The sequence below is a fragment of the Amblyraja radiata genome, chromosome 7 (genome assembly GCF_010909765.2).
Source record: "Amblyraja radiata isolate CabotCenter1 chromosome 7, sAmbRad1.1.pri, whole genome shotgun sequence".
In the NCBI taxonomy this organism is placed as follows: Eukaryota; Metazoa; Chordata; class Chondrichthyes; order Rajiformes; family Rajidae; genus Amblyraja; species Amblyraja radiata.
In genome coordinates, this window is record NC_045962.1 from 22,105,940 (window position 1) to 22,125,831 (window position 19,892).

Genomic DNA, 19,892 nt, shown 5'->3' on the forward strand with positions numbered 1-19,892 from the left:
GAGTAACGGCACTCACCAGAGGAGTTATGACCCTCAACTCGGGGGTATCACCAATCACCGCGGACACTGGGAGTAATGGCACTCACTCTGGGAGTAACGACCCTCACCGCAGCCCCCGGGAGTAACGAAACTCACCCCAGGCGTAACGGCACTCACCCCGGAAGTAATGACACTCACCCCGGGAGCAACAGTCCTCCCTCTGGGAGTAACGGCATTCACCCCGGGAGTAACAATGCTCATCCCAGACCCCGGGAGTAACGGCACTCACCCCAGGAGTTACGACACTCACCCTGGACCCCGGGAGTAACGAGCACGCATACCATGAGTAATGGCACTCAACCCGGGAGTAACGGCACTCAACCCTGAAGTAATGACACTCACCCCGGAGTAACGACACTCACCCCAGGAGTAACAACACTCATTCTGGGAATAACAGCACTCACCCCTGACCCCGAGAGTGACAGCACTCACCCCGGGAGTAACGGCACTCACCCTGGCAGTAATGACACTCACCCCGGGAGTGACGGCAATCACCCCGGGAGTAACAATGCTGGAGTAATGACACTCACCCCAAGAGTAACTACACTCACCCTGACCCCGGGAGTAACATCACTCACCCCGGACTTCGGGAGTAACGGATCTCACCCTGGAAGTAACAACACTCACCCCGGGAGGTGGGAGTAACGACACTCACACCGGACCCCAGGAGTAACGACATTCACCCTGGGAGTAACGGGGGGCGGACGCTCGCGACCAACGGTCGGCGGTACGGTACGGCGCACGCGCACTGGCCGCAGCAGGAAGCGTTGCCGAGCCGGTCACCAACACAAACAGGACGGGGGCGGCCGAGTGACCCGGGGTCGCGGTACAAGCGGTACAAGCGCCGCCGCCGCCACCATTACACCCCCGAGAGATGTTTGAGGACAGGCGGCGTGCAGCGCCCGTCGGGGCCGCCTGGTGCAGCGGCGAAGTCCCGAGGAAGGAGGTGTCCCGGGACTGCTGCCCGGACCGGGGCGGCCCCCACCAACACATCTGCAGGGGGATATTCCAGATTGAGAAAAGAAGCTGCGACGTGCTGCTGACTGCCAGCAGGCTGGAATGGACGGCGATTGAACCGGAGAGTCCTGCAGGTGCGTGTGGGCGGCGGCCAGCGGACTGGCATCGGTCATCAACATGTGGTCGGTCTAACGAAGGGGCTCGACCCGAAACGCCTCCCATTCCTTCTCTCCAGAGATGCTGCCTGTCCCGCTGAGTTACTCCTGCATTTCGTGTAAACCAGCATTTGCAGTTCCTCCCTACACATGTGGTCGAACTCCTCAACACACAGCTGCAGCGGGCCAACATTTTACACTAGGCACCAACCAGCTCGCACTTACTTTCGCTGGTGTGTTTCGCCAAGCAAAGTAACCAGATGTTGAAAGTCCATAAAAAGGTCTGACTCTCTATTCTATTCATGCCAAATGCCTTTCTTTTTGATCGTGCAAAATAGGGCACCAAACCAAAAGTCTGTTTTTAATGGCATAAGTAGGGTAGAGGGCATTTCTTTAAGGTGAGAAGGGCAAAGTTTAAATAATCGAAGATCTGCATATGCTGGTTTCACAAGAAAAGATACAAGGCGCTGGAGTAACAGCGGGTCTGGCAGCATCTCTGGAGAGAAGGAATGGGAGGCGTTTCGGCAAGTCCCCCCCCCCCCCCCCCCACCACACCCACACACACACACACACACACACACACACACACAGAGTTTTGGGTGGCTGTAACACACTGTCAGGAGTGGTTGTAAAGGCATAGATCATAGTGGCATATAGACTTTTGGGTGTGATTATGAGGGAATGGAGGGAGATGGATCATGTGCAGACAAATGAGATTATTTTATTGTGGCATCATGTTTGCCACAGACATTGTGGGCTGAAGGGCTTGTTCCTCTGCTATACTGTTCTTTGTTCTTTTGAGAAACAGTAGGTCTCCTGTGATTTTAAACACTTTTAAAAGACCAATTAATCGGTCCGAAACAAACGTGTAATTTTGAAGCATGAATGTACCAATAAAGCTTGTGTCTAAGTGTGTAGGAAAGAACTGCAGATACTATTTTAAATCGATGGTAGACACAAAATTCTGGAGTAACTCAGCGGGACAGGCAGCATCTCTGGAGAGAAGGAATGGGTGACGTTTTGGTTCGAGACCCATCTTCAGACTTAAGGGTGAAGAAGGGTCTTGACCCGAAACGTCACCCAATCCTTCTCTGTAGAGGTGCTGCCTGTCCCGCTGAGTTATTCCAGCATTTTGTGTCTACCTTAAGTTTGTGTCTAAATTACTTTTTGGCAAATCAGAAATGTGCATACGTTTTATAGTCATTGTGGCATAGAGGGGGGTTATTTGATTCATAGAGTCCATATTTGGTCTCTGTGGAGCTACCCAATAAGCCTCATTGCCCAATTTAATCCCTGTAGCCCTACGTGGATTATTTCCAAGTTTTTAACTGATTTATTTTTGAAATCTGTGTTCTTATACCTGGGAATGCCCTTTTTAACGCGAAGTGAATTACTAGTGCACTTTCTTTAACTGCTCTTGACCGTTGCAGTTTGATCATGTTCAGTTTTATTTTTGCTTTAAAGAAATATTTATGGCAAAAATATATATAGCCAATGCTTGTCTACTGTCATATGTTAAATTACACTATTCAGGTCAATTCATATCATCACAGTTTCCTTTATTCAAATTTAAGATCCGAGATACTGTATCAACGCATTCTAATTACGCAAAGATTGATAGTTTAGTTTTGAGATACAGCATTGAAACAGACCTTCGGCAGAATAGAGTCTGCGCCGACCAGCGATTACCCACACACTAATTCTACCTTACATACTAGTGACAATTTACAGAAACCAATTAACCTACAAACCTGTATGTCTTTTGATTATCTCTGCTTGCTTGTATTACTTTCATAGGCAGTGAGTTCTAGATCATTTCTATTTATTGCATTAAACAAAGCTCTTTTCGTGTATTTTCCCCAATACTTTAAATCTGTGTCTCATAGTCATAGAATCACATGGAAAACAGGAACTGACCCTGCAGCTTAAATCACCCATGCTGACTAAGATGTCCATACTAAGCTAGTCCCATTTGCCCTCGTTTGGCCAATTCCTATCTCAACCTATCCTGCCCATGTATCTGTCCAAGGGTCTTGTAAATGTTGTATATTACCTGGCTCAACTATCTTCTCTGGCAGCTCGCTCCATATACCCTCCACCCTCTGAGTGAAAATGTTACCCCCGGGTTCCTATTCAATCTTGCCCTTCTCATCTTAAACCTACAGCCTCTGGTATTCAATTCCACTACCCCGGGTAAGAGATTCACCCGATCTATTCCCCTGATGATTTTATACTCATCTATAAGATCACACCTCGGTCTCCTGCGCTCCAGGAAAAAAGTACTAGCCTGCCCAACCTTTCTCTATAGCTCAGGGTGTCGAGTCCTCGTAAACCTTCTCTGCACTATTTCCAGCTAAATGACATCCTTCCTGCAACAGTGTGATCAAAACTGAACTCAGTATTCGAAATGCAGCCTCATCGTCATCTTATACAACTGTAGTCCTTGTACCATCGGCTAAATGAATCTCATTTTTGTCTGTCTTATCTAAACTTATCACATTGCTGTGCATCTCTGTTTATTCTCCTTTTGACCTACTATAACCCGACTTAACCTTGCAGCTAAAATCCTACTTCCCTGCACCATTCTGGTAATTCTTTACACAACCTCAAGGAGTGAGAGGTATCAAGAACAATGGCGAGGCCCAGCATGTGACTGCTGTAGACAAGCCTGAAGCATTCACAACAACATTTATCTGTATGTTCCAATGAATAATGAAGAACGAGTAGCCACTGTGTGGTCCTTGTGGAACCAAAGTACTATCTTCACACTGAGGCCACCGTTTGTATTGTCTGGCACTAATTATCTTACGTTGAATAGACTCTAAACGGAACTGGCAGTTCAAAATTAGGCATCCACGTTACCATCAGAAGTAGTACAAACATTCGCTGCTGTAATCTAACCCGGTGGGCTGCCATATCGCTTCTGTTTCTGTTTGGGCAGTCCTTTGGGTTCGAGGATGATTGGTTCTAATATAGCAGATGAGGCGATATATGACCTCTAACCTTTGCCACAGGTGGAACTTTGTTTACTTAAGAGGGTGATGTGGATATTTGGGAGTTGGTGTGTTTCTTTGACCATTTATGCTGAGGTGCCTGCTCTAAGTAGATCATGGAACAGAGTGATGAAAACAAGGCTACCAGATTGTTGTAAAACCTCTACGCATTCACATCAGTCCTTCATGGCAGAAAACTTGCCATGCTTTCCTGGTTTGGGCTTTATGTGAATCTAAACCCAATGGTAGTTGTCTACCTCAGTCTTTAACCTAATAATGTGGCACATCTCTCAGTTTACCATTATAATCAAGCATGATGACCAAAAAACTACCTGCTGGAGGAATTCAGTGGGTCAGACAGCATCTTTGGAAGGAATGAAGTTTTGGGTCCCTTCTTCCACCAGATGATCAAATTGGTACAGTGAGAAACACAGAAGGGCATGCCACAAGCAGCATCACCCATATCTAAAAATGAGGTTCCAGCCTGGTGAAGCTTCAATGTAAGACCACATATGATCTAACTGCATGAAATAGACAGAGCTAATTGATTCTCAGAATCAATAGATCAGAAGAAATAAGGAACTGCAGATGCTTGTTTATAAAAGCAGACACAAAGTACCGGAGTAACTCAGTGGGTCAGGCAGCATCAATGGAGAACATGGATGGGTGACATTTCGGGTGGGAGCCTTATTCAGATATTGTAGTGGGGGGTGGGGTGAAAGCTGGAAGAGAGGAGGGGCAGGACAAAGCCTAGGAGATGGGTGTGGGGGTTTCTGAGGGTAGAGGTAGAGGGGAAGGTTTATGTAGTTACCTAAATTTGGAGAATTCAATGTTCATATCATTGGTTGTAAGCTACCCAAGCAGAATATGAGGTGTTGTACCTCCAGTTTGCATGTGGCCTCATTCTAGCAATGGAGAAGGCACAGGGCAGTAAGGCCAGTATGGGAAAAGTAGCACACAATATTTTGCAGCAGCCAACATCCTTGCAGGGAAAACATGATGCACTTGAGTCGCTCTTAAAATGATAACGTGTTGGTATGTTTAGGGATAAGAAAAGATTTGTTTAAAGGACAGCAGCTGTTAGGACTCTTTCAACTTACATTTTTGAGAATTTATTTCTTCACCCTGTATCTTGGTATTTTTGGTGTTTTGCTGATTTTTGTAGAGAATTTTTATATGGCCTTTATGGACAAGATTTGAGCTTTTGCTCACTTTTATTAAAAGGAAGAAAAATGTCAAGAGATTTAAGGTAAGGTAAGAGGGGAAAAGTTTAAAGGAGATGTTTGGGGCAAGCTTTTTTACACAGAGGGTGGTGAGTGCCTGGAATGCCCTGCCAGGGGTAGTGGTGGATGCAGATATGCTAGTAGCATTTAAGAGACTTTTTGATAGGCATATGTATACACATGGAATTGAGGGATATGGACTCTGTGCAGTCAGATAACTGTTAGTCTCAGCATCATGTTTGGTACAGATATTACGGCCTGTTCCTGCGATGTACTATTCTATGTTCCTTGTATACAAATTCAAGGTTAAGTTTGCGAATCTGGACTAGATGGCTCCACAGTCTCTTTAATGAATCCAAAAGCACAGTCAAAATCTGAGGAAAGCATGGGAGCCAATGAACCAGGTTCTGCCACCACTCAAAGTTAATCTGGACGACAGAAATGTCTCTACTGATTATAGTTTGCATCTGTAAAGTTTAGAATTTGTAATGTTTTTGACTAATTTATAACACTTCAAAATAAGTCCCAGCAACCATAAGAGACAAAAGCAGCATTGGTTAATCTGCAACACACAGTTGCTCGAAAGAAATCACTGATTATCTTTCTCATCACATGTCATGTCACAGGGAAGCAGATAATGATGTTGCCGGATTACCTCTAAAGCTGCCACAGCAGGCAGAGAAATCTCTGCAGCAACAAGTTTGAGAGCATAGACCCAAGGTGGCTCAAAAGAGAAGGCAAAGCAAGGCTGAATCCTATATATGAAGACTTGTATAGAATGGGAGTGTTTCGTAATGGGATACATTGGCTTCGTGTGACATAGGAGCAATGAGGATGCCCGAGTTGGCTGACAACTGTTCTCCTACCTTGTTGCATAATGAATTGGAGCCAAATATAATGGTACAACCAATCCTGCATCTCTAAGGTATAGCGAGTCCTGTATTTCTCATCACAACGCTCTTCCAGGTTGAAAAATGTAACAGGAGGACAATTAGTTAATATGTGTTCTTATGACATTGAGTAACATATTTGTATGCAAAGAGGCATACTTTCCTCTGAATGAAAACTGCTGATCCAAGGGGCAAGCCGCTGGTTTTCCCCACTCCGCTAATTTTCGCAGGTAGAATATCTCATTAATTGCATTAAATTGCAAGATTTCATCATAAATATATTTTGATACTAGACTAAGTGGGCCCAGCATCACAGGGGAGGAGTGGTCCCCCAACGCAATATTCCACCGCTCCACCAATTCCAATATTGGTGGCCGGGAGTGGGAGGGGGGGGCTTTCTGGAGCGTTAGTATGGGTGTTGTAGGCTGAAAGGACTGGTTTCAAGAGGGCTAGTATGGACATATTGGGCCGAATGGATTCTTGGGCTGGCGGCTCAGTCACTCAAGGCTGGTGGGCTGGCAGTTGACTCACGGCTATTCCTTGAAATTCCATTTCAAGCAGGGTGCAAGGCCACCAAATTCAAGTGCAGTTTTTTATCACTTCAAGCGGGGTGCAAGGCCACCAAATTTAAGTGCAGTTTCATACCATTTCAAGAAGGGTGCAAGGCCACTAAAGACAGCGAGTCGTGATCTCTCCCTCCTCCATCTTGCAGAGACTGAGCCACGCCCACACTTCTAGGTTTTATAGTCCCCCCCCTCCCACCAGAAGGGGAGTGGCCATCATGGTGTGATTGACAGGAGAGAGATTCTCAACATTTTTTAAACACTAATAACTCTTTTATTTTTCATTGATGGGAAAAATCCTCGGTACCTGATGAGCGGAGGGGGACTCCGAGTAAGATGGCCAAAAATCACAGCCGTACGTGGTAGCGTTTTTTCTAAAATCAATATAAAGCGCAAACAGGAAGTCGTCAAGATTAGACTTTTAATTATATACTAGACCAAGTGCAGACCCGTTGGGTCTGTTTCCCCAACGGCGTTTGTGGGGGGGGGGGGGGGTGAGAAGAGGGGAGGGAGGGGAGAGGAGGTGGAGGAAACGAGATAGATTTTGGAGGGAAAGGAGAGCGGGGTAGGGGGTGAGAGATGGGGAGAGAGATGTGGGGGAGGGGGGATGGGGAGGAGGGTGGGGGAGAGGGGTGGGGGAGAGAGGGGAAAGAGTGGGGAGGGAGAGTGGAGGGGAAGGGGGAGAGAAGTGGAAGAGTGGGGAGGGAGGAGGAGTGGGGTAGGGGGAGTGATGGAAGAGGGACAGAGAGATAGGGGGAAGGGGGTGGGGGGAGAGGGAATAGAGTGGGGTAGAGAGGGAAGGGGGGTGGGGGAGAGAGGGATGGGAGAGGGAGAGGGGTGAGGAGAGGGAGAGGGGGAGGAGAGAAGTGGAAGAGTGGGGAGGGAGGGAGGGGTAGCGGGAGTGGTGGAAGAGAGACGGGGGAGTGGTGGAAGAGGGACAGAGGGGTAGGGGAAGGGGTGGGGGAGAGAGGGGAAGTGAGAGGGGTGGGGGTGGGAGAGGCGTGGGGTAAGGGGATAGAAGTGGAAGAGTGGGGAGGGAGGGGTATGGGGAGTGGTGAAAGAGGGACAGAGGGATAGGGGGAAGGGGGTGGTGGTAGAGAGGGAAGGGGGGTGGGGGAGAGAGGGATGGGTGGGAGAGGGGAGAGGGTGAGGAGAGGGAAACATAGAAGCATAGAAATTAAGTGCAGGAGTAGGCCATTCGGCCCTTCGAGCCTGCACCACCATTCAATATGATCATGGCTGATCATCCAACTCAGTATCCTATACGTTGACCATTCAATTCGCTCCATAGATGCTGCCGCACCCGCTGAGTTTATCCAGCTTTTTTTATGTCTACCTTCGATTTTCCAGCATCTGTAGTTCCTTCTTAAAGACCGAGACTGTGCATGGTAAGGGAATGAGGAGGGAGAGGGGGAAGAGTGTGGAGGGAGGGGGAGAGTGGGATTGGAGGGGGAGAGGGGTGGGGGGAGAGAGAAATGGAAGAGAGGGGAGGGAGGGAGAGGGAGAGGGGTAGCAGGAGTGGTGGAAGAGGGACAGGGGGAGTGGTGGAAGAGGGACAGAGGGGTAGGGGAAGGGGTGGGGGAGAGAGGGGAAGGGAGGGGGGGTGAGGGAGAGGGGTGGGGGAAGGGAAGAGAAGTGGGAGAGGGAGGGGTAGGGGGAGTGGTGGAAGAGGGGCAGAGGGGAAGGGGGCGGGGGAGAGAGGGAAGGGGGTGGGGTAGAGAGGGAAGGGGTGGGGGAGAGAGGGTTGGAAGAGGGGTGAGGAGAGGGAGAGGGGGAGGAGAGAAGGGGGAGAGAAGTTGAAGAGTGGGGAGGGAGGGAGGGAGGGGTAGCGGGAGTGGTGGAAGAGGGACGGGGGAGTGGTGGAGAGGGACAGAGGGGTAGGGGAAGGGGTGGGACAGGGAGGGGAAGAGAGAGGGGTGAGGGAGGGAGAGGGGTGGGGTAAGGGGAGAGAAGTGGAAGAGTGGGGAGGGGTAGAGGGACTGGTGGAAGAGGGACAGAGGGGTAGGGGAAGGGGGCGGAGGGAGAGGAAAGGGGGTGGGGTAGAGAGGGAAGTGGGGTGGGGGAGAGAGGGATGGGTGGGAGAGGGAGAGGGGTGAGGAGAGGGAAACATTGAAACATAGAAATTAAGTGCAGGAGTAGGCCATTTGGCCCTTCTAGCCTGCACCACCATTCAATATGATCATGGCTGATCATCCAACTCAGTATCCTGTACCTGCCTTCTCTCCTTACCCCCTGATCCCTTTAGCCACAAGGGCCACATCTAACTCCCTCTTAAATATAGCCAATGAACTGACCTCAAATACCTTCTGTGGCAGAGAATTCCAGAGATTCACCAGTCTCTGTGTGAAAAATGTTTTTCTCATCTCTGTCCTAAAGGATTTCCCCCTTATCCTTAAACTGTGACCCCTTGTTCTGGTCTTCACCAACATCCGGAACAATCTTCCTGCATCTAGCCTGTCTAAGCCCTTAAGAATTTTATACGTTTCTATAAGATACCCTCTCAATCTTCTAATATCTAGCGAGTACAAGGCGAGTCTATCCAGTCTTTCTTCGTATGAAAATCCTGACATCCCAGGAATCAGTCTGGTGAACCTTCTCTGTACTGTCACTATGGCAACGATGTCTTTGACCATTGGGCATTGTGACATCACACGATGGAACGTTCACCAGGGGCTGGGGCTCCTGCAAAGGCATATGTAAATTGATCCATTCCGATTGGACATCTGTGAGCATTGGGCATTGTGACATCACACGTTGGAACGTTCACCAGGGGCTGGGGCTGGTGCTGCTTCTATGGGTGAGAAGCCAGTTTATTTTTGAAATATTGGGGGGGGGGGGGGGTGAAGGATTTGATTAAAAACGTGTACTTAAACATGACGAAATGTAATGAGGAGCGGATACTTAGAAAGAAAAGTGAAATCTCTACCGAAATGGAAAAGATGTCGGCGATTCTGCGTCTGGTTTCGGAGTTGCAGTGAATCAAAGGAAGAAATGCAGCCGGAAGCCGTACATGTAAATGGATCCATTCCGATTGGACATCTGCGAGGATTGGGCATTGTGATTGGACATCTGCGAGCATTGGGCATTGTGACATCACACGATGGGAACGAATCAAAAGGCAGAAAGGCAGCCGGACGGACGGCAGGCGACAGGCACAGACTTTTATATAATAGATAGAAGGCAAGGCAACTTGAATCAGGCAAGGCAACTTTATTTAGGCAAGGCAACTTTATTTAGGCAAGGCAACTTTATTTAGGCAAGGGAACTTTAATTAGGCAAGGCAACACAGCTTTAGCATTTCCAAACCAAAGGCAACACAGCTTTAGCATTTCCAAACCGAAGGCAACACGGCTTTAGCATTTCCAAACCAAAGGCAACACAGCTTTAGCATTTCCGAACCAAAGGCAACACAGCTTTAGCATATCCAAACCAAAGGCAACACAGCTTTAGCATTTCCAAACCAAAGGCAACACAGCTTTAGCATTTCCAAACTATATTTTCAAACCACATTAAGGGCACTGACAGGTCAGTAAAACCACTCACAGTTTAGTAGACATGTTTTCAGTGTTATTCACAGCTCAGTCTGAGAGACGTGACCCTCACGCTCTCCCATCTTGCAGAGACTGATTGAGGCACACAACACTTCCAGGTTTTATAGTCTCTCCGGAAGGAGCGTGGCCTTCAGGAGAGAGAATCTCAACATTTTTAAAACACTAATAACTTTTATTTTTCATCGATGGGAAAAATTATCTTGTCCTGCGCAGCGGAGGGAGACTCTGAGTAAGATGGCCAAAAATCACAGCCGCATTTTTCTAAAATCAATATACAGAACAATAGGAAGTGGTCAAGATCAGACTTTAATAATATAGATATGGAGATGATCTACTTTTGTAAAAATCTGGCTGCATACAGACTGCCAATGCATGCAAGTTGACTGGCAAGCTGCTCTGGGTAATTTAAAAGGTCCTCACGTATATGAATCAATCTTTTAAAGTCCTTGAGTCCTTGAGGTTTGCAGTTATGTAGGTATGTTGCAAAGCCTACCTGAAGCGTCGCTGAAAATCTGTCGCTGCGGGTGTGCGCGATTTTGGCGCCGTTTAGAGGGGGGCGGGTTTAAAACGCGATTTTCTCCAGGCTGTTCAAATCGAAGATGTTCAGCCTTGTTAATTATTAACGGAAAATCGCTGGAAGACCCCGTCGCAAAAGCTATTATTAGTTTTAAAGGCCTTGGATAATAGTTATAGTAGTTTAAAAATCAATCTCTAAACCCGCGACCACCAGCAACCGCAGGGTCTCATAAAGCAAACCACAGAAGGTATGTAGCTTATTTTTACATTAAAAAGGGCTTCTTAAGATCCCTTTATACAAAGTTTAATATTGCGAGTAGCTCATTTTGGCCCCATTATATCCCGCAGTATTTTTCTGGGCATTTGGGGGCACAAATCTACCGCAATGTGAACGTTCTAAACCAGCGCGTTCACAGGATCCCGCTAGAAAGCTGATTTAAAATGGACTTTAATTTACAGCAATTGAACACTAAATTCCTTCCATTTGGCCTATAAATTAATGTAAATGAGATTTTAAAATCATGTTTTATTGTGAATTATTTATGAATATTATTTGCACACTTAGGCTATTTAAAAATGTTAATCATTTATTAAGAAATGGATAGATGTTTAGATCTAGTAATTGAAGTTTGAAATTAGCTACACTTGGGTAACTAACTAATTATATGCTTTAATTTCAGGTCATCCAAGTAAGATTATTTTATATTTGTTTCAGAATGATTCAATCTATGATAACTGAAAATTTCATTCAGTTCTCTTAATTTTTAAGAAAGTTATGGGCTTTTGACTGTCCACGATCACAGCTTTTTTGTTACGTCCATAGAAAATCAATAGGGAACAAGATGCTAATTTCCGAGTATGAAAATGGCCATAACTTTTTAAATACTTGAGATATGAAAGTGAATTAGGTGTCAAATTAAACTTATTTTTATGCTTTATCTGATGGGATAAATTACAGACTTGATTTTTTAAATCTCAAAATTTTGTAACATTGCTAAGTTATGTCCCTTGTAGTGCACAGCAAGGATACAGATCTATTCTTAGCACTATACATCTTGTGCTGCAATATCTCTCAATTCATGGCTCTGATCATTTGTTCAGATCCCTCTAGCTTCTCCTATATAGTGTATATACAATGTTTGCCTCAGCAGGAAAAAAATGAGTGATGTGAATAAACAAGTTTTCTTCCCTATGCTGCCGCCAAATTTCCTTGCCATTTTCAAATAGATCAGCCCCTGCCTCAGAAATGACCTAGATCCACTTCAATTTGCTTATTGTCACAGCAGGTCAGCAGCAGATGCTATCTCACTAGCTCGCCACTGTACTCCGGACCATCTTAATAATAAGTACACACGCAGACTACTGTTCATTGACCACAACTTGGTGTCAACACAATCATCCTCTCCAAACTGATGATCAAGCTCCAAGACCTGGGCCTCTCCACCTCCATTTCCAACTGTATTCTTGACTTCCTCATTGGTAGAACTCAGTGCAGATCTGTAACAACATCTCCTCACTGACCATAAACACAACTGCATCTTAAGGCTGTGTGCTTAGCCCACTGTTGTATTGTCAATACACCCAAGACTGGGTGACTAAGCACAGCCCCAATGCCAACTATAAATTAACTGATGATACCACTGTGGTTGGCCGAATCACGGGTGGTAATGGAGAGAGATAAAACACGTAGTTGAATGGTGATTCAACGACAACCTCTCGCTCAATATCAACAAAACCAAGGAATTAATTGTCAACTTTAGAAAGGAGATTTTGGGAGACCACATAACAGTTTTCATTGGCAGGTCGGCAGTGAAGAGAGTTAGCTGCTTCAAATGACTACATCTTGGATGGCCTGATCTGAGGCCAGTATAGTGATGTAATCATAATAATGTATGCCAGATGTACTGTAGAAAGTATCCTGACTGGTTGCATCACGTCCTGCTACATTTCTAATGCACAGGAATACAAGAGACTGCAGAGAGTGGTGGACTTTGCCTGGTCCCTTATGTTATCCCTTGATGATAACTATTGTGGTGAATAATGAGTATTATTTCTGTGTGAATAATTCTGAAAATGTGTTAGGGGAAAGTACAAGCTTTAAAAATAATCATACAAAAAACCCTGATAATCACATTTGGAAAGGACTGTGTATTAAGGAGATTGCAAATCTAAGAAGGACAAAGATGCAGCCAGATCGTATTACTATCAAATCAGTGGAACTGAAACATTTCAGCTTACCTTCAAAAGGTTCATTATCATTGTCAGCAGGAACAGACATTTTCTCTTCCACCTCATTAACCACTTTCCCCTTCAAGCAAAGGCGTATGGTGGTACAAACCAAGGTATTAAAGAAGAATTGTTATTATAACATAAATTGCAGCTAATAGTTATTTTATTCTCCACTTGAAAAGATTATAATGCTTGGAACAAAACTGAATATTTCAGATTCTGTTGCCTAATAGCATTTTATAAGCTATCTACATGAGTGGCATTTATAGTTTTCAGTTAGTTAAGCTCATCCAAGGTACAGGGTACTTGGAAACCAGTTACATGTGAGCAAATGCATTATGCTCCACATTGGTTCTGTTAATTTTGGAACAAGAATTTGCACAATGATTAACAGCAAGAACTTTAGGCTATGGTTTTGTTCCCTATTTGTTCCATTTTCATTAACTTATGTTTGGTTGATACACACTAATTAATGCCAAATTATCTTCTATCCAGTTTTAAAGCGAGAAACGTATTCACTAACTAAAGTGCATTGGAAGTGAATTCATTGCCTTTTTATTAAACTTGGACATGAGTAAATCTGATAATACATTGATTAAAAAAAGTAGAGTATTGAGGTAGGCACAAAATGCTGGAGTAACTCAGCAGGCCAGGCAGCATCTTTGGAGAAAAGGAATAAGTAATGTTTTGGGTTGAAACCCTTCTTTAGATTGGATATTGTGGATTCGGGATATCTGAGATATAAATAGATGTCAGAAGAAGCTTAAATGTCACAGGTGAAAAACCATCTGAAACTTCTAATCAGTTTTCCCCTCTCAGAATGTTGCTCGACCTGTAGGGTGTTGGTTGTTTTTACTTTATATCAAAGCTGTTCTTCTGAAGGCTTGCCAGTTTCTGCACTTTGTACCCCTCTATAAAATAACAAATCTTTTTGTTCAGCGTATTAATTTTCAGGCATAGCTACTTTAAATAATATTTTCAGGTATATTCTACCTATTCTGTCAATGGGCTGGACTTTTATTTAAAACGTTATCGCTTATTCCTGTAGATGGAGCTGTGATAACTTATATTGTAATATACTATGACCTACAGTTTTTTTAATACATTATTGATTACTTTGCAATTGCTCAGTTGGCCCCCTGAATTCCTTCAAATTATTCAAAAACATCCTGAAATTAGTTTCTGTCCACTCGTTTTGCCAAAGTTTCTTCGCTAATTAAAATATCCTATGTCTGAGATAAAGGATAAAACAAAAGAGTGCATGGTTAGCAATATGCTGTATTAAATTTATGCTTTACATTGATTTTTTAATATCTTCATTGAAGTTATTTTTAAAGATTTCAGCTGAAAGTCTGGCCTTGGATATATTTTGTGCTCCACATTATGACAGTCAGATGAACTAGGGTACGTAATTCGAGCATGCATAACAAATTCTTCCAGGAAGCTGCTGTGCAGGTGGGCAGGTGTCTTCATTTTCATATTACAGTTTTCAAAGAATAACTGCAGATGTTGAATTTTAAAGTAGAAAAAAAAACTTGCTTCTAAGAGTCAGCACTACTACGAATATAAGGGAAAGCTACTCCACTGGGGCAAGTTCATTTAAAACAAGCACATCAAAAAAGTAGTTTCTATAACTGTGTGCCTATTCAGCTGTGAAAACTTTGTGTAAAGCATATTAAACCATTTTAGCGGTCCTGCAAATTATTTGTCATATGGTGTTTCAAGCTAGATTAACTTACTATGAAGATTTGCAAAGTGCAAATTTTGATAATCCTCAATTTTTCAATAAAATCCTGAATACAATTGCAGAATTTAACTACCAAAATGTTATAATTGGAGGAGACCTCAATTGTGCTTTAGATCCGTACTTAGATAAAGCAATGCAAAAACAAAGAGGTAATATGAAATCTAAAATTAGTGAACTCTTAAATACATATATAAAAAATATAAATATAGCAGACGTTTGGAGGATCGCGAATCCGACTGGAAGGGAATACTCGTTTGATTCAATGGTACACAAAACATACTCGCGTATAGATTATTTCCTAGTGGATACAAAACTAATCCCTTATACTATGAACCCTAAATATCACACCAATACGATTTCAGATCACTCCCCGCTAACTTCCGTTTTAAAATTAGAAGGAATGTCTACGAACAAATCGTTCTGGAGGTTTAACTCGCAAATTCTGAAAGACCCACAAGGGAGTATATATCTAAAAAAACAGATGGACCTATTTTTTTAGACAAACGATACACCAGATATATCGCCCACTTTACTATGGGAATCCTTCAAAGCATTTATTAGAGGAGTCATTATCTCGTATCAAGCTTTTCAAAACAAAAAGAATAAGAATGAACAAAGACAATTGGAAGAACAAATCAGACAACTAGATATAGATAATGCTAAAGATCCAACTATGGATAAACATAATAAAATTTTAATATTGAAATTTAAGCTAAATAAATTATTGTCAGAGAAAGTTATAAGACTATTCCAAATTACAAAACAAGAACATTTCGAATTTGGGGATAAACCCCATAAACTTTTGGCACGCCAACTGAAAAAACGGGAAAAAGATCATGCAATTTTAAAGATTAAATCAGATAGAGGGGAATTATTAACACTACCTAATGATATCAATAAAAGATTTGCTCAATTTTACAAGAATTTATACACATCGAAAACGCTAATAGACAATAATAAAGTTTCAGAATTTCTGTATAATTGTAACCTTCCAAAACTAGAACTGAAGGAACAAGAGGAACTGGGAGCACAAATTACATCTAAGGAAATAGAAGACACAATAAACACAAGGACCAGACGGATTCAGTAATGAATTTTATAAATGTTTTTACGACATAGTTACACCACGTCTACAGAAAATGTATACATATGCTTTTAAAGAACAAATCTTACCTGAAACACTAGCAGAATCAACGATCACATTAATACTTAAAAAAGATAAAGATATAGAAGAACCAGGCTCATATAGAGCTATTGCTTTGTTAAATATGGATCAAAAAATATTAGCGAAAACACTAGCTAGAATAAGTAAATATGTTAGTAAATTAATAAATGAGGATCAAACGGGATTTATACCTAAGAGACATTCATTTAATAACCTGAGACGTCTGCTTAACATAATGCACTCTCACAAACCTCAAGAACAAGAGTTATCTATCATTTCATTGGACGCAGAAAAAGCGTTTGATCAAGTAGTATGGGATTATATGATTAAAGTATTGCAAACATTTCATATGGGAGAGAACTTCATCGCATGGATAAAATTATTATATAACAAACCCACGGCTAGAATATCAACTAATAATATACTATCTACGAAATTCCAATTATCAAAGGGCAATAGACAAGGATGTTCATTATCACCACTGTTATTTGCTCTGGTAATTGAACCTTTAGCTGAAAAAATCAGAACACACCCGGATATTTACGGTTATAATACAAAATATTCAAATAACAAAATATCTTTATATGCAGACGATGTACTACTGTATATCACAAAACCCCAAATCAGTATACCAAACATATTAAATCTAATTGAGGACTTTGGATCTTTCTCAGGATACAGAATAAACTGGAACAAAAGTGAAATTATGTTGATAAAACCAAAAGACTCAACACATCTCTTGAAATTCCCCTTTAAAATAGCCAAAGAAAAATTCAAATATTTGGGAATTGAAATTACTAGAAACTATCACGCTATGTTTAATGCCAATTATAGTCCCTTACTTAAGAAACTAAATAATCTAATCAAATTCTGGAAAACGCTCCCGATGTCTTTAATAGGTCGAATAAATGCTATAAAAATGATCTTTTTACCACAAATCCTATATTTATTTCAATCAATACCTATATATCTTTTCAAAAAACTAGGCTCAGACATTACAAATTTTATATGGGATTATAAATCCCACAGAATACAAAGAGCACACCTTAGTAAACCAAAAGAGATGGGTGGTCTAGCGCTCCCTAACTTTATGTACTATAATTGGGCAGTAAATATTAAAAATATGATTCATCTGCTGGACAACTCTGCCCAGCAGGTGGACTGGATTGTAATGGGGAGAGAAGACTGCTCTCCGTGTAATACAGGAGCGACTCTCTCACCAATGAATCTGAATAACAAAAATTACAATAAAAATCCAATGATACATAGCACAATTAGAATTTGGAAACAAATAAAACAGAATCTAAAATTAAGAAATCTATCTCTTTTAATGCCAATAGTCAATAATCCGTCGTTTAAACCTTCAATTATAGATAAATCATTTACACAATGGGAAAGAATGGGAATCAAAACGCTCGGAGACTTGTATGAATCGGGAAAATTATTATCATTTCAACAATTACAACTGAAATATAATTTGAAAAATAATCAATATTTTAAATATCTTCAAATCCGTAACTATCTGAAAAAATACACAAAAGACTATCATAACATGCCCCCAGACTTATTGGATGAAGCCATGAAGACAAAGGCTGAATCAGCAAATCTAATATCATACTTATACAACATTATTTTAAATATAGAAATACCTACAACTGATGGTATTAGAAGAGACTGGGAACAAGAACTAGCTATAAAAATTTCAAAAGAGAGCTGGGATAAACACTTACTATATGTGCATAAATGCTCCATCAACGTACGACATACTCTAATTCAATTCAAAACATTACATAGACTATATTATTCAAAAACCAAAATAAATCAACTTTTCCCCAATGTCTCACCCACTTGTGATAAATGTCAGTCACAAGAAGCTACCATAGCGCACTCTTGTTTTTTGTATAAAAATTCTGGAACGAAATCTTCACAAAATTAATTAAAATAAAACTTGTACCAAAAGCAGAATGGATCATTTTTGGAATATCGGAAGGTAACCCCGAACTAAACGTGTTTCAAAAGAACTTACTTAATTACGGGCTAATAATGGGAAAAAAGCTTATACTCAAATTCTGGAAAAACGCTCCAATACCAACAATAAAAATGTGGATTTCAAACTTGTTCGAAACATTACACCTGGAAGAGATGAGACTCCTCCTAGCAGGCAAAGCAGACCACTTCCAAAAGACGTGGTCTGCATTTATGGAACTATTACAAGCATAAGGTGCAATAGTAATTTAAAAAATAAACGGTGCCAGGATCTGGTAACGGGGGGTAAAAAAAACACTAAAAAAAACACGGTTGGTATATCCTTTTTTGCGGAATTTTGTGTTATAATAGAGCGATTGTTTCTCCTTTTTTTTTTCTTTTCTTTCTATGGTCTATTTCCTTTCTTTACTACCTTCTCTAACTTCTTCTCTAAGGGGCTTTCTTTTCCCAACACTTTCCTGCACCTTCACGACTCTTGCTCACTTTCCTTACTTATTTCTACCTTTTTTAAAGCTCGAAAAATGAAGTGGTACAACAAATGTAATAAGATATATGTGATGTGTATTACTGTAATTTACTGTACTTCTAATAAAAATAAATAAAAAAACCAAAAAAAAAAACCAACTTACTATGAAGATTTGCAAAGTGCATATTCCTGGGCGGAAACAGCAATTGACCTCGATTTTCCACTAAGACCCATTGTTTCTTTTGGGTATTGCTAGCTTTTTCCTGCATAATTGTGAGAGGTTCGGGACACTCAAGTGGAGGCAGAAGTCCCTCTATAAAGATGAACACCACTGACAGGATAACTGCATGCACTGTCACCTCCTTGTTGAGTTTGTGGATAGGAATGTACACTTCCACAAATTACCCATCACTTAGACTGTGAAGCTTGACTGCTGAACCTGCACATGCCAGCAGGTCTGCGGTTTTAAATGGAAGAGAGAAGCACAAGTATAAATAAATTTAATTGTTTTCATTACATTTTTGGTTTTAAAGTATACCTAACAGTTTTAAATTGTTTCTTATTTTTTAAGGTAAATTTCAAGAATTATTTTGTTTTGAATCGTATATTAATAGTTTCCAGTTGTTCTTGAATCACTTGGAAATTTTCTGGCAAGTATATTATCAGGGTGAAGAGCAGCTGTGTTAACTTGTGCCTCCTGTTACTCCAGTTAATGTGCCATCAACAGAGATACAGCAGACAGCCTTGATTGCTGAAAGCTTACCTATCAAGAGACGACGGGGAGTGGGTTGGTGGAGCCGTCAGTTCAAATTGGAAGTAGTTTAAGAGGAGTTTTCCTTTTATTAGAATCCCTCACTTGTACGAGCAACTCATTTTTCATCCATTTTACTGGAGAGCTCCAGCACCAGGATGAAGATCAGTACATTGTATAAAGCCAAAAATAAGATATTTGCAATCTTATTATAGTCATAGAGTGATAGTGTGGAAACAGGCCCTTCGACCCAACTTGCCCACACCGGCCAACAATGTCCCAGCTACACTAGTCCTACTTGCCTGTGCTTGGTCCATACCCTCCAAACCTGTGCTATCCATGCACCTGTCTTAACTGTTTCTTAAACGATGGAATAGTCCCAGCCTCAACTACCTCCTCTGGCAGCTTGTTCCATGCACCCACCACCCTTTGTGTGAAAAAGTTACCTCTCAGATTCCTATTAAATCTTTTCCCCTTCACCTTGAACCTATGTCCTCTGGTCCTCTATTCCCCAACTGCGGGCAAGAGACTCTGTGCATCTACCCAATCTATTCCTCTCATGATTTTGTACACCTCTATAAGATCCCCCCTCATCTTCCTGCGCTCCATGGAATAGAGACCCAGCCTACTCAACCTCTCCGTATAGCTCATACCCTCTAGT

At 42.1% G+C, this 19,892-nt stretch overlaps 1 protein-coding gene across 2 annotated transcripts in view; it reads left to right on the forward strand.

Annotated features, from left to right (window-relative positions):
- Positions 1 to 751: 751 nt before the first annotated feature.
- cerkl (ceramide kinase like) overlaps positions 752 to 19,892 on the forward strand; it is a 113,094-nt gene continuing 93,953 nt past the window's right edge. Inside the window, exon 1 of one of the 2 annotated variants that reach the window (XM_033023832.1) lies at positions 752 to 1,130. In XM_033023832.1, coding sequence (XP_032879723.1) covers positions 914 to 1,130 — 217 coding nt within the window. In that variant the 5' untranslated portion in view covers positions 752 to 913. The remainder of the gene's footprint in view (positions 1,131 to 19,892) is intronic. The other variant, XM_033023831.1, reaches the window with a different exon arrangement.